General features: G+C 38.1%; 1 protein-coding gene across 2 annotated transcripts in view; it reads right to left on the reverse strand.

The window, feature by feature from the left end:
- Positions 1-15: 15 nt before the first annotated feature.
- LOC117982809 (proton-coupled amino acid transporter-like protein CG1139) overlaps positions 16-14,677 on the reverse strand; it is a 34,116-nt gene continuing 19,454 nt past the window's right edge. For both annotated transcript variants that reach the window (XM_069499298.1, XM_069499297.1), the window contains 6 exons: positions 11,058-11,179; positions 9,020-9,104; positions 7,924-8,165; positions 4,128-4,340; positions 2,556-2,725; positions 16-1,774 (listed from right to left, as the gene is read on the reverse strand). In XM_069499298.1, the coding sequence (XP_069355399.1) occupies positions 1,536-1,774; positions 2,556-2,725; positions 4,128-4,340; positions 7,924-8,165; positions 9,020-9,104; positions 11,058-11,179 (1,071 nt within the window). In that variant the 3' untranslated portion in view covers positions 16-1,535. The remainder of the gene's footprint in view (positions 1,775-2,555; positions 2,726-4,127; positions 4,341-7,923; positions 8,166-9,019; positions 9,105-11,057; positions 11,180-14,677) is intronic.

Genomic DNA, 14,677 nt, shown 5'->3' on the forward strand with positions numbered 1-14,677 from the left:
ATAATAAGCAAATCGCTGTAACAAAAGTTATAAGCAATTTATTTTTTAGGTCATTTTATTATAATTTATAATACAGGCACTTATTGATAATAATTAATATATTTTTACATTACCCGATTCGACATCAGAAGTGGGATCGATGTACAATACGCAACACTATCGAAACGATGTCGGATCAGGTAATGTGAAAACATGAACACTTTCTTAATATTTTAACGTCCTTCCCAAACAGATTATGCGAAATTCGAATTAGGATTATGACCGCAATGTCAGTCAGTAATCCCTCATCATACTAAAGTAGGGACAAAGTGTATTAATAGCATAATTAATAAGTGTAATACCTAACTATTTTACGAAGTGTACGTATTTTCTATGCACTTCGTAAAATAGGTAATTATAAGGTACACACCTTTAGAGCGATTACGCACTGCACTTACGTCATCCGAGTTCTGTCCGTCATCCGTGAGAATGTCTCGGATGTGCCTCGGATTCAAATCGGACATATGAGGTAGATATGTCAAAGATGTCCACTGAATAGCTTGGATTTGGATCAGAGATCGAATAAGTGCGCAAGCGATATCCGAGTTCAGTTCGAGTTTTTTATATCCGTATTTTCATGGACTCGGATCGGATGAGTGCGAAACCGCTCTTACTGTGCTAACTGTACCTTTTCTGTCCAATTGTTAAAATCAAACTGATCACAGCTTCTTCTTCTTCTCAATCGTTCACTCTTGACAGAGTGGTCGTGGCTATGAATTGTTCACTGCTGCTCGTGCGATCTCCCTCCAGCGACTTCTATTGGTGGCATTATGTGCACACACGGAGACAGGTGTGCTTGTTGCAGAGCGGATTAAGTCCATCCACCTAGTTGGGGAACGCCCACGCGGACGTGTGCCCTCCACTCGACCTTGTACCACGAGGTATTCGATGGTACCACTCTTCCTTGTAATGTGCCCAAAGAACTTGAGGATTCGCAATTGTACAAGTGACGAAAGCCTCTGATTTATTTTTAGTTCTTTGAGGATGGAGACGATCACAGCTAACATCTCGTAAAAGAAGTATTACTAAGTACATCTTGGATACTTCTTTTGCGATACATGCATCGATATAAATGACAAGATATTATGGTCAAGCGAACAAAATTTTTCACGGTTTAGAAACCAAATAAATCAGCGCCACCTCTTCGATTAGTTCATTAGTATGAACGACCTGTTTGAAATCCAGACGTCACTGAGGTTGCATTGGTGCTTAAGCACCAATGGGTCGGTGCCATTTTATTTGTTCAATAACCCTGTCCATACGAAGTAATTAAGGCAATGGATACATGTCATATTTTTAGGGTAATCGGGCTATAATCAGTTTGTTCTATATCTCGATTTTGGGGGTTAGAACGTCTTTCATAGTACGTCAATTAGTCCAAGCTATTCAATTTTTTAGGTTTCTGTTTGTCTCCTTAAAAAATAACGTATTGCTGAAATTCCCCTCAGAATTTTCCATCTTCTAGAATGAGGCGTACACAGCCACGATTATCACAGTCACAAACTATCGACCATTGTCTTGATAGAGAACGTAACTCCTGACACTAGAGCTACCATGGAGAAAAGCACTATGAGGAAGTTCTTCCCTAGAATCCAGTAGCAAGGGCCTAGGTCTTTGCCCCAGCGGAAGACGGTTTCGACGATTGCAGGAAGCGCCAATCCCATGATGGACAGACATACAGCGCCCACTAGTTCCATGAATAGTTCGAGCCTAGGAATCGCACAGGCTAGGGCCACTGGAATAGACAAATTATTATTACTGTTAGGTTTCTTTGAATCTCATGGTGTAGTAATACGACTGGAAAAAGGAAATTGGTGGGTTTAGTCTGGGAAAATATGTTTTATATGAACACTTACACCCTAATCGTATAGCGGTAGGTAATAGTGGTTAGGATTTTAACCTCTTATTTGAGGTTCTGAGGTCCGATCGTGGAAACACACGTCTAGCTTTTCAGAGTTGTGGTTTTAAGCAATTAAATATCCCTTGTCCTTGTATCTCCTTGAAAATATCGTAAGTTAACCTTCATACAAACCAGACAAAATATAAAAATAAAACTTATAAGGTTACCTGTAAAAAGAGTGCCCAAATAAAACAGAAGGTTACCTGTAAAAAGAGTTCCAAAGAATCTCAGTCCCGCCATCCCCCAGCGATGTCCCCTGGCGGGGATGCGGTCCCTCACACGGCGCCACACCACGTCCACGGGCACGTAGAATATCAGAGCGTACCATAGCACAATCATAAACGCTACCATTATCTTGTGAGCCGACGATGGGTCAAGACAATGATAAAATAAAATAATAGTAAAACTTATTGGTTACCTGTAAAAAGAGTGCCAAAGAACCTCAGTCCCGCCATCCCCCAGCGCTGTCCCCTGTCGGGGATGTACCACACCACGTCCATATGCACGTAGAATATCAGCACATACCATAGCACCATCACGCGCGCTAACATTATCTTTTAGGAAGACGATGGATTGAGATAATGTTAAAATACAATACTAAAACTTATAAGGTTACCTGTAAAAAGAGTGCCAAAGAACCTCAGTCCCGCCATCCCCCAGCGATGTCCCCTGGCGGGGATGCGGTCCCTCACACGGCGCCACACCACGTCCACGGGCACGTAGAATATCAGCGCGTACGACAGCACCATCACACACGCCACCATTATCTTTGCCACTTGCGCTAAACTGAAAAAGTCTCCAAGTTGCCTACAGACCTGTTGATATTCAATAGCAAATACTTCGAAGAGTGTGCTAAGGAACTATTTGATCTAGTTCCCTAATCCCCTCTCGCCATTTTATTATCGCGCCGCAGCTCGCAAGCAGTGGCGTGCACAGGAGTTCAATCCAGGGTATGCATTTAGGTATGAACTTATTTTGCGGCAGGTAAAATGAAAAATAAGCATTGATTTATTACAACGAGGGTAAGCAGTGCGTTTATGCCTCTATGAGCTGCACGCCACTGCTCGCAAGACATCCATATTTCCATACTTTTATAATATTATAAGCCGTACTAATATGATAATCTATACTAATATTATAATCCATACTAATATTATAATCCATACTAATATTATAATCCATACTTAATATTATAAATGCGAAATTGTATCTTGTGTGTGTATGTCTGTCTGAATGCTAGCTTTTCACGGCGCATTTAGATGAAGCTTGCATCCCGGGGAAGGAAGTTACTTTTTATCCCGGGAAATCAAAGAATTACACGGACGAAGTCGTGGGCATCATCTAGTCTCTACATAGTATAAAATAAAGTCGCTTCCCGCGTCTGTATGTATGTATGTATGAACGATCTTTTAAACTACGCAACGGATTTTAATGCGGTTTTCACTAATAGATAGAGTGATTCAAGAGAAAGGTTCATAAGTATTGCTTAATTCTCAAAAAATTAGAGATCCCTAGGGAAATTGAAATAATGTGAATTAGGTCGGAAAAATCCTCTCATTTGAGAGTTTCCGAGGCGTGCTCTGCCTAAATGGTCAAAGTTACACGAAAACAATGTAATACACCACATTAGTATCTACGTTGCACCCATGCGAAGCCGGTGCGGGTCGCTAGTTAATAATAAAAGGTTTGCATCCCTACATCGTCGAAATTCCACATACTTGAACGAGGAAGCGTCCTCGTTTCTAATAGGTCATTTTCTTCTAGAACAGCAAATGCCTTTCCGGCATCCCTTTACCCGTCAACGTAATTTATTACCGGATTCAACCATTTAGATATCTACATTTTCTTATAGACGTCAATAAAGCTATGATAGCCTAGTAGTTAGGACGTCCGCCTCTTAATCGGAGGTCGGAGGTTCGATCCCGGACACGCAACTCTAACTTTTCGGAGTTATGTGCATTTTTAAGCAAATAAAATATATCACTTATTTTAACGGTGAAGGAAAACTTCTTGAGGAAACCTGTATGCCTTAATTTTATATAATGTTCTCATAGTCGTGTGAAGTCTGCCAATCCACACTTGTGGATTATAGCTAAACCCTTCCCTTCGAGTTTAACTTGAGAGTAGACCCATTCTCAGTAGTGAGCCGGTGGTGGATTGATGATGATGATGATGATGATCTACTCACATTTCATCTTGAGGCAAGTTCAACGTCAAGCTACCTCTAACGCTTTCTCCGAAACTCAAGTACCCGCAGAACCCGACGAATGCATACAATGCTACCACGGCACTCATGGCAATGTTGAGTACTCCGGGACAACCGAGGAAGTGATGGGGTTTGGTCATTTCGTTCTCTATGGGCATGACAACTCCGATGCCTTCCATGGCGAACAGACTTGTGCTGAAATTAAAATGATTGTTGATTAAAAAGTTATAAAATACTGACTATTGTCTGGTATGCCTTGCAATGCGACTTACGCATCACCAAACATTGGCAGCGATAGCTTTTCAGAAACTTACACGCAAGTGCCGACAACAACTGTTGAAAGTTTCAACTCAATGGGATGAACGTTACGTGAACGCTAGACAGATACACGAGCCGGCAAGAAACATTATACATCGATTATTAGAAGGAGGTTTTGGCTTCGAAGCGCGTTGTCTCTGTCACTCATACCTATGTGACATTTTGTCGGTCTCAACGACAGAGATAACGTTCTTCAAAACCGCTATATCTCTTTCTAAAGGTCGATGTATAATATTTCCTGCCGGGTACAGTAAATATTAATTTTGGTTCAAATAAAGATTTGGAATCTTCTGATCACGACGACTAGCGACTGTATGAATGAAGCCTTTGAGAACATCCAGAACAATAATAAACTTTAATATAACTCCCATAACAATATTTTTCATAACAGATGTAAAAGAAAAAAACATCAAGTAACATACATAAATTAATTATTTTATGTAGGTATGGAAAAAAATTCACAGAATAATACTAATAGAATATTCACTAAAAACAAAATAAAACGTGATCAGCAGCAAAAGCAAAACAAAGGAGAACAGTCCAGCAAGTTGAACTGAGTTAGACAAAACAAAGGGACGGAACATGGATGAAAAAATTGTATTATGTTATTGTAAAGATTTTTTTTTTTGTAGAAAGAATTACTTAATTAAATCGCGCTAGGTCGTTCTGCCTCCGGGCGCAAAATGTATTGAATGAACTGAGTTAGACAAAACAAAGGGACGGAACATGGATGAAAAAATTGTATTATGTTATTGTAAAGAATTTTTTTTTTTATAGAAAGAATTACTCAATTAATTCGCGCTAGGTCGTTCTGCCTCCGGGCGCAAAATGTATTGAATGAACTGAGCTAGACAAAACAAAGGGACGGAACATGGATGAAAAAATTGTATTATGTTATTGTATAGATTTTTTTTTTTTTTTTTGGAAAGAAAGAATTACTTAATTAATTCGCGCTAGGTCGTTCTGCCTCCGGGCGCAAAATGTATTGAAAATTACACGGCTCCGCTAGCTGTACAGTATTCAAAAAGCATAATTTAGAGCATGGAAAAAATCTGAACACGGTGCTATTATTGAATGAATCATCACTGATGATCAACAGCCTGGTCCCAGTAGAAGAGCGTAAGCGACAACCCCCCCGATAGGCGTTGGGGTCCCAAGGTGATGGAATGGCGACCTCGCACCGGAAGACGCAGCGTTGGAAGACCCATTAGGTGGACGGACGACATCAGACAAGTCGCAGGGAGCCGCTGGTTCAGGCGGCGCAAGACCGTGGCGTGTGGAAGTCCGTACAAGAGACCTATGTCCAGCTGTGGACATCTATCGGTTGATCATGATGATGATACATTAGGTAATTCCGGTTGAAGTTATAAAAGGAAAGAAGTGGGCCAAACATTGTGTAAAGCGCATCAATAAAGATTTTAAAAGGCATACCTACTTTCAATTTTGGATAAAAGAGGCTCTCACGGATTCAATATATTATATTGGTTTGTGTGTCAAACACGTCATTGCAAAATATACATTGCCGCCATCGATATAAATGACAAGATATGGTCAAGCGAACAAAATTTTTCACTGTTTTGGAACCAAATAAATCAGCGCCACCTCTTAGATACTAATGAACGACCCGTTTGAAATCCAGACGTCACTGAGGTTGCATTGGTGCTAAATAAACATTTTAGGACTAATGACTCGGTGCCATTTTGCTTGTTCAATGGCCCTGTCCTTAAATAAAATAAATAAATAAAAAAAGCCTTTATTCTAATACGTTACAAATAATAAAATAAAAAAAAATTAAACAATCTTACATTTCGTTTCCCTTAGTCCATTAGCAATCAAATTAGCAATCCAATAATAATAATAATAATTCATATTTTAAGTATAATTTTATTCTTTTTTCCCTTCATAAAGTTGTCATTAAATCATAAAGTATAAATTAATATTAGTTAATTACGCAAATTACGAGTCAGATACAATGATTATTATTATTAAAATTAATATTAACAAATTACTACAATTCTAAATTGTTGCCCTGTCCTTACGAAGTATTATATAAGTCAATGATTGCCGCATTTAAATATCAGATGGCAAAACGAAAGTCTTCGTGCTTGATTGAAGACATAATTTGTGTCTGATGTAACCACGGAATCGACACCATCGGCCGTTTAGAGTAGAGCAATCTTTTTTAGGGTTCCGTATTCGTAGGTGCCAACGGGACCCTATTACTAAGACTCCGCTGTATATCATCGCTAGTCCATCCGTCCGTCCGTCTGTCTGTCAGCGGGCTGTATCTAGTGAACCGTAAATAGGTAGAGAGTTAAAATTTTCACAGGATGTGTATTTATATATATCTACTAGCTACCTATACTTTAAAAAAAATTGTATAAGTACAAAATTTGAGCGGTCGTTCTTATTATATAGTTGTCCTACAAGAATGTCACACAGAAAAACACTGTATTTTAAGTATTTATTTAATAAGCGCATTGTGAACTTGCTGTTGGTGTACCTACCGAAATTTAATAAATAAATCAGTACCCTTATTATAAATGCGAAATTGTATTTGTTTGTTGGTTTGTTAGTTTGTTGGTTTGTCCTTCAATCACGTCGCAACGGTGCAACGGATTGACGTGATTTTTTGCATGAAGACCTGAAGAGTGACATAGGCTACTTTTTATCCCAGAAAATCAAAAAGTTCCCACGGGATTTTTGGAAAACCTAATTCCACGCGGACGAAGTCGCTATAGCATCAGTTAGTAAATAAATAAATTTATTTTGCCCCTATAACAACAAATACTAAAAGATTCAAACAAGCCGCAAAATTAAAAAAAAAATGAAAGTGTCTTATTTCTTGTACGATGGTACGGAATCCTTCGTGTGCGAGTCCTACTCGCACTTGACCGATTTTTCTTGTTGTGTTGTTTTTGTCGCTACTAAGATCATTACGTTTACATAACTTTACACAAGTTAAAAGTTACACAATTTAGGGTCGATTGCTCAATCTTCAAATTTTTTATTTTGTAATTCAAATTCAAGTTAGCCCTTGACTCCAATCTCACCTGGTGGTAAGTGATGATGCAGTCTAAGATGGAAGCGGGCTAACCTGGAAGGGGAATGGCAGTTTTTATTAAACCCACACCCCTTTGATTTCTACACGGCATCGTATCGGAACGCGCCCAAAAGGTGGACAAACAACATCAAGTGAGTAGAAGGAAGAAGGCCTAAAAACCGTAGTGTGTGGAAGTCCCTACAAGAGACCTGTATTGTTGATAATGATGATGAATGATGAAAATACTAAAGGCGGTTACGCACTCATCCGATCCGAGTCCGTGAAAATACGTTCTGAAGTAGTCATAAAACTATTTGTATGGTACCTTATGACATAATATGACGTAGACATTTTTTATATCCGTATTTGCATGGATTCGAATTGGATGAGTGCGTGATCGCTCTTATTGTCACTAACCTTATAAAATTAGGTAATCCAGATATACTAGTGGCGTAGCTCCTAGAAGAAACAGGCGGTGGGTCTCTCAAGCAGTAGTATATGGATATGCAGATAGAAGTCAGCCATACAAAGTTGGCTAAAGCGGAGAACGGCACTAGATACTTCAGTTTAGTGATTTGTGTCAACGGTAATAGTATCACTAGCGTTAGAGCGCAGAACACCGTCACTGACCAATTGGGACCTCCGTATTCATCTGATACCTGACCAAAAGAAATAGGCAAGTGTAACACTACAATTCGAACAAACTTGCTAAGTTAAAACTAGATGGCGCTAGCTGTAGGTTAATTGCGCTAAGGAGATCTTCCAATCCTACTGTAAGAGATTACCACAGCCAATGATTGTTAGTCGATTCTTTCTTTCGTTTCTTTCATTCGACACACGAGTCTACAGTGCTACAGCGAGCGCTTTCCTTTTGGAGACATTTGCCAAACTCTGTAAGTCTGTAGCCTCTGTATAGTCAGCGACAGGTGGAGATGGCAAACGGGGTATGTATGAGACGGAGGGATCGCCACGCACCCGCACGTTACCCGCGCTATCCCGCACCGGGTTAACGCGGGGGCTATGCGGATGTGCGGGGCGTCCCCACGCCAATTGCCACGTCAACCTGTCGCGCACTATAGGTAAGTACATGCTTTACAAAATGAAATTACAATTAGGTACTACAGTGAATGAGGCTTAGAAAACAGTACCTACAGTAGGTAATCCTCAAAGAAGCTTAGTGGTGAACTTCTGTGAACGTGTGTGTGAACGTCTGACTCCTATCCCGTAGGTCGGGGGTTCGATCCCGGGCACACATCTCTAACTTTTACTGAGTTATGTGCGTTTTAAGCAATTAAATATCACTTGCTTTAGCGGTGAAGGGAAACATCCTGAGGAAACCTGCATGCCTGACAATTCTCCATAATGTTCTCAAAGATGTGTATATTCTGCCAATCCGCACTTGTTCAGCGTGGCGGACCATGGCTTAAACCCTTCTCATTCTTAGAGGAGACCCGTTCTCAGTAGTTGGGTTGATCATCATGATGTTGATGAGTTATTATTATGGGTAACTTACTTGTTTAAAAGATTCAGCAACTACCACAATGTAAACGCAACATGCTCCTAGATGTGTCACCGCTAGCGCCCAGTCAGCCAGCTCTCTGCAAAATTCGAAAAAAAAAACTATATTTATACAGGCTGTACCAAAAATGCTAGCAATAACTTAGCGTTATGTTATACTACCTAAACACAATCCAATACCAATAAACGTTTGCCTCATTTTGTACCGCAATGTATAACGCGCAAAATTTAATGATTTATAATTTCATATTGTAGGTACCTACCAAGTAAAGATTTTATCGTTGAACTCGAAGACCCAACTCCTCAACCCTGATGCTGCATTCCTAAATCGTGGTGATTCCACGGGATTTTTAAAGAATCATCCGTTTAAATTTAATTTTTGTCCTGGAAAATCAAAAGTTCCCACGGGATTTGTAAAAGCCTCATAGAGGTATAGCTCATATCTAGTGTTAATATCAGAAAATACTGAATATTACAATTTTTTCATGTTCACACGAAATTTAGTGCCTCAATAGCTCAACCGGTAAAGAAATGGACTGAAAACCGAAAGGTCGACGGTTCAAACCCCGCCCGTTGCACTATTGTCGTACCTACTCCTAACACAAGCCTGGCGCTTAGTTGGAGAGGAAAGGGGAATATTAGTCATTTAACATGGCTAATATTTAAAAAAAAAATTAAGGCCACGGTGCTTAAGCTAGAGTAAGCTAACAGTCGGTTTTTAATAAAATATTGTTCAAAATCAGGCCAAAGATAATAGGTATAATAAATCACAACATTTTTCTCTTTACCTAATAGTCTACAATATACGGCTAAAAGCAAGCAAGAGGGAAAATTATTCGAAGAAAATGAGTGAACAATTTAATTTTCTCTAGTTAGCTAAGATTAATTTCATCATCATCATCATCATTAAGATCAACCCATCGCCGGCCCACTTCTGAGAAGGGTTTAGGCCATAGACCGCCACGCTGGCCTAGTGCGGATTGGCAGACTACACACATCTCAAAGACCATTATGGCGAACTGTCCGGAATGCAGGTTTCCCTTCACCGCTAAAGCAAGTGATATTTAATTGCTTAAAACGCACATAACTCCGTAAAAGTTAGAGTTTAGGCCATAGTCTGCCACGCTGGCCCAGTGTGGGCAAACTTCACACACCTTTGAGAACATTGTGGAGAATTCTCAGCATGTTTCCTCACGATGTTCCTTCACCGTTAAAGCAATTAGTGATATTTTTGAATTTGGGTGATAAAGCACCCAAGTAAGCGAGAAAAGTGATAATAAATATAATATATTGTAACTTCTTAAGTTTACACTTAACACCTATACACAACTCCAAAAAGTTAGAGGTGCGTGCCCGAGATCGAACCCCCGATCTCCCGAATAGGAGACCGATGTCTTAGTAACTACATTATCACCGCTATTTATTGAGAACATTAACAAAATTATTATTAAGTAGAAGAAAATTAGTGAAAATTTTCATTTTCCCTATTTCGCAAATATTAATTTACTTTAACGAAAATAATAATTATAAGCTTTGAAGTTAGATCCTTTCTAGCGATTAGTTTTCACGTGTTTTGTTACTTGTTTACCTTTGATCTCGAAAAGTGATTTATTTAGCGGTAAGCTTGAGTCGATTTGAGAGAGCTTTACGTGTACTCTTAAACTAACAAAGCATTCGAAAGAGGTTTGAATATTTTAGTATGTAGCCATTCTTAGTTTAGTATGCTTAATATAAGATTTTACGTCTCACCAAACGTTGCTAGAATTCGAGAGTCTAAACACAATACCGTCAAAGTAAAATGGACCTAAAGTGCCTTGATTTTTAGTCAAAAATGCAACTGATTTTAATTTCGCAACGTTTCTGCTTAGAGCGCTGGCTGTAGATGTGTAGACAAACTTGAGCTTTAAAACGAAGCAGTTAAGATTCAGTTTACTATCATGCGGAAGGTTTTCGACATTCGAATACTATCAATGCTGGTGAGACATAAAATCTCGTACTAAGCGTACTGGCGCATTATAAAAAGGTTTTCTCACCTGGCGAAGGGCGCATATTTTCTCACTGGTACTGGGCCATTTTGGAAAACTAAATCGCATGTATCTGCATATCCTAGTGATGGTTTTTTGATTTCTATACAGAGTTGCTGCGAGGTTTTCACCTAAAATAGAAATAGAATTTATTTGGTAGAATATATTATTACAATTATTAATAAATCATCATCATGAACATCGCCCATCGCCGGCTCACTACAGAGCACGGGTCTCCTCTCAGAGTAAGAAGGGCTTTGGCTATAGTTGGCCTACCACGCTGGCCATGTGCGGATTGGTAGGTGCGCATTATTAATACACTAGATGATGCCCGCGAATTCGTCCGCGTGGATTTAGGTTTTAAAAATCCTGTGGGAACTCTTCAATTTTCCGGGATAAAAAGCCCATGTCCTTCCCCGGGATGCAAGCTATCTCTGTACAAAATTTCGTTAAAATCGGTTGAAAGGTTGAGGCGTGAAAAGCTAGCAGACAGACAGACAGACAGACACACTTTCGCATTTATAATATTAGTATGGATTCTATTAATCTAAATATATGAAATGACAAGCTGACTGACTGACTGATCTATCAACACACAGCTCAAACTACGGGACGGATCGAGCTGAAATTTGGCATGCAGATAGCGTTATGACGTAGACCTCCGCTAAGAAAATATTTTTTGAAACTCAACCCCTAAAAATAAGGGTTTGAAATTTGTGCAGTCCACGCGGACGAAGTCGCGAGCATGCTGGTTTCTTACAAGTTTGTTATCACAACACAACTTGTTTGATTGTGTAAACCAGTAGGGCGATTTCGTAAAACCTGCATCAATCATTATTACAATCTCAATTGTTCTGATTGGCTGAATTTTTGCGATTCTTGTTGCAACAATGCATTGTAGCCAATAGTGAGCGAGCGTCAACCAATCAGAGGTGATTGCGATCGTGACATTGTAGCTGTTAATCTACCGCAATCGCGCAGCAGACATTAAAGTTGGTTACGCAAACAATAAACTGGCTGTCATAGTTTTATTACCATAACAAAAGAGAAAATTGCGGCATACCATTGTGATCGGTGAAAGTGTAAATTGTAAACATTGTGTAACGCTAAGTTATTTGTGTCACAAACTCACTTTTGAATTAAAGTTCACTTAGCGCTCCCTTTCTTCGCTAATGTTCACTTTAAACAATTCTCTATTCAAATAGACTTTCGGCTGAAACGTTTTATTTTATTTATTTTTATTTAAACAACTTTATTGCTAACAAAATTACGTAAGGATACAGGATACACTTAAAAAAACCGGCCAAGTGCGAGTCAGGCTCGCGCAATGAGGGTTCCGTACTACGGTCGTATTTTTTCGACATTTTGCACGATAATTCAAAAACTATGATACATAAAAATAAATAAAAATCTGTTTTAGAATGCACAGGTAAAGACGTTTCATATGATATCCCACTTGATATATGTAGTTATCTTACTTAGAAAATTGAAAATACTAATTATTAGTTCATGACCACAATTTTTTTTTGTGTGATCTAACCCTAAATTCACGGTTTTCAGATTTTGCCCCAAATGTCAGCTTTAAGATCTACCTACCTGCCAAATTTCATGATTCTAGGTCAACGGGAAGTACCCTGTAGGTTTCTTGACAGACAGACAGACAGGCAGGCAGACAGACAGACAGACAGACAGACAGACAAACAACAAAGTGATCCTATAAGGGTTCCGTTTTTCCTTTTGAGGTACGGAACCCATAAAACAAAGAACTGTTAGACGGGGAATCTCAATGCAGCTATGTATATACAAGGTATATACAGGGTTACAGGAAAATAGGACACGATCCCGTTAAGGGGTAATAGTACAGGACATTAGCTATCAAACGACCCCTAAAGTGCTTATGCGAAAGTGTATCGTTTTTGGGTTATTCATTTTTTTATTTTTTTCTTGGTAAAAGGGTGTTTACCACTTTAAAAATTAATAAAAAAAAGGAACAATGTATTTCAGCAGATTTTTTTTTATTTCTTGCTAGTACATATCCTTGTTACATATATATTATATTTTATAGTATGTACCTATTAGAGTGAATGTTTATATACGGGTTACAGGAAAAGAGGACACGATCCCGTTAAGGGGTTATAGTACAGGACATTACCTATCAAACGACCCCTAAAGTGCTTATGCGAAAGTGTATCGTTTTCGAGTTATTCATTTTTTTTATTTTTTTCTTGGTAAACGGGTGTTTGCCAAAGTATTTCAGCAGTTTTTTCTTATTTCTTGCTAGTACATATCCTTGTTAATAAGAAACAGTTATAAAACTAAAAAAATCTTCAAACATTTTAAAATTACAGCCCAAAAACTGTACAAGTTTTCGATTTTTAAATTTAATTCTTTGAATAACTTGCAAATTTTCTGTAAAAATTACTATGGCACTTATCCTGCGGATTATTTTAAAAACATCTACGTTTTGTTAGCTATCCATTGGTACAAAAAAATTACAAAAAAAATCATAAAATCAAGAAAAAATTACGCAACAAAGAGACCAGGTAGAAATTTCTAACAAATGCTATTGCCCAAGAATTAAATCAGAATCAATGTAAAAACGAGTTTAATGCAAAATAGTTAAAGATTATTTTTAATGAGGTCAAAAGGTAACATAAAATCAGTCAAGTGCGAGTCGGGCTCACACACAAAGGGTTCCGTACCATCGTACAAAAAATAACACTTTTTAATTTTTTTAAATTTTTATAGCAGCCATTTTGTAATTTCTAGTATTTATTGTTATAGCGGCAATAAAAATACACATTCTGTAAAAATATCAAGTCTCTAAGTATTAGGGTTCACGAGATACAGTCCACTGACAGACAAACGGACGGCCGGACGGACGGACGGACGGACGAACGAACATGAAATTTTCACAATATGTGTATTTTTATGGCCGCTATAACAACAAATACTAAAAATTGCAAAATGGCCGCCATAAAAATTTAAAAAAACTAAAAATTGTTATTTCTTGTACGAAGGTACGGAACCCTTCGTGTGCGAGCCCGACTCGCACTTGACTGATTTTATATTACCTTTTGACCTCATTAAAAATAATCTTTAACTATTTTGCATTAAACTCGTTTTTACATTGATTCTGATTTAATTCTTGGGCAATAGCATTTGTTAGAAATTTCTACCTGGTCTCTTTGTTGCGTAATTTTTTCTTGATTTTATGATTTTTTTTGTAATTTTTTTGTACCAATGGATAGCTAACAAAACGTAGATGTTTTTAAAATAATCCGCAGGATAAGTGCCATAGTAATTTTTACAGAAAATTTGCAAGTTATTCAAAGAATTAAATTTAAAAATCGAAAACTTGTACAGTTTTTGGGCTGTAATTTTAAAATGTTTGAAGATTTTTTTAGTTTTATAACTGTTTCTTATTAACAAGGATATGTACTAGCAAGAAATAAGAAAAAACTGCTGAAATACTTTGGCAAACACCCGTTTACCAAGAAAAAAATAAAAAAATGAATAACTCGAAAACGATACACTTTCGCATAAGCACTTTAGGGGTCGTTTGATAGGTAATGTCCTGTACTATAACCCCTTAACGGGATCGTGTCCTCTTTTCCTGTAACCCGTAT

The sequence above is a fragment of the Maniola hyperantus genome, chromosome 6 (genome assembly GCF_902806685.2).
Source record: "Maniola hyperantus chromosome 6, iAphHyp1.2, whole genome shotgun sequence".
NCBI lineage: Eukaryota > Metazoa > Arthropoda > Insecta > Lepidoptera > Nymphalidae > Maniola > Maniola hyperantus.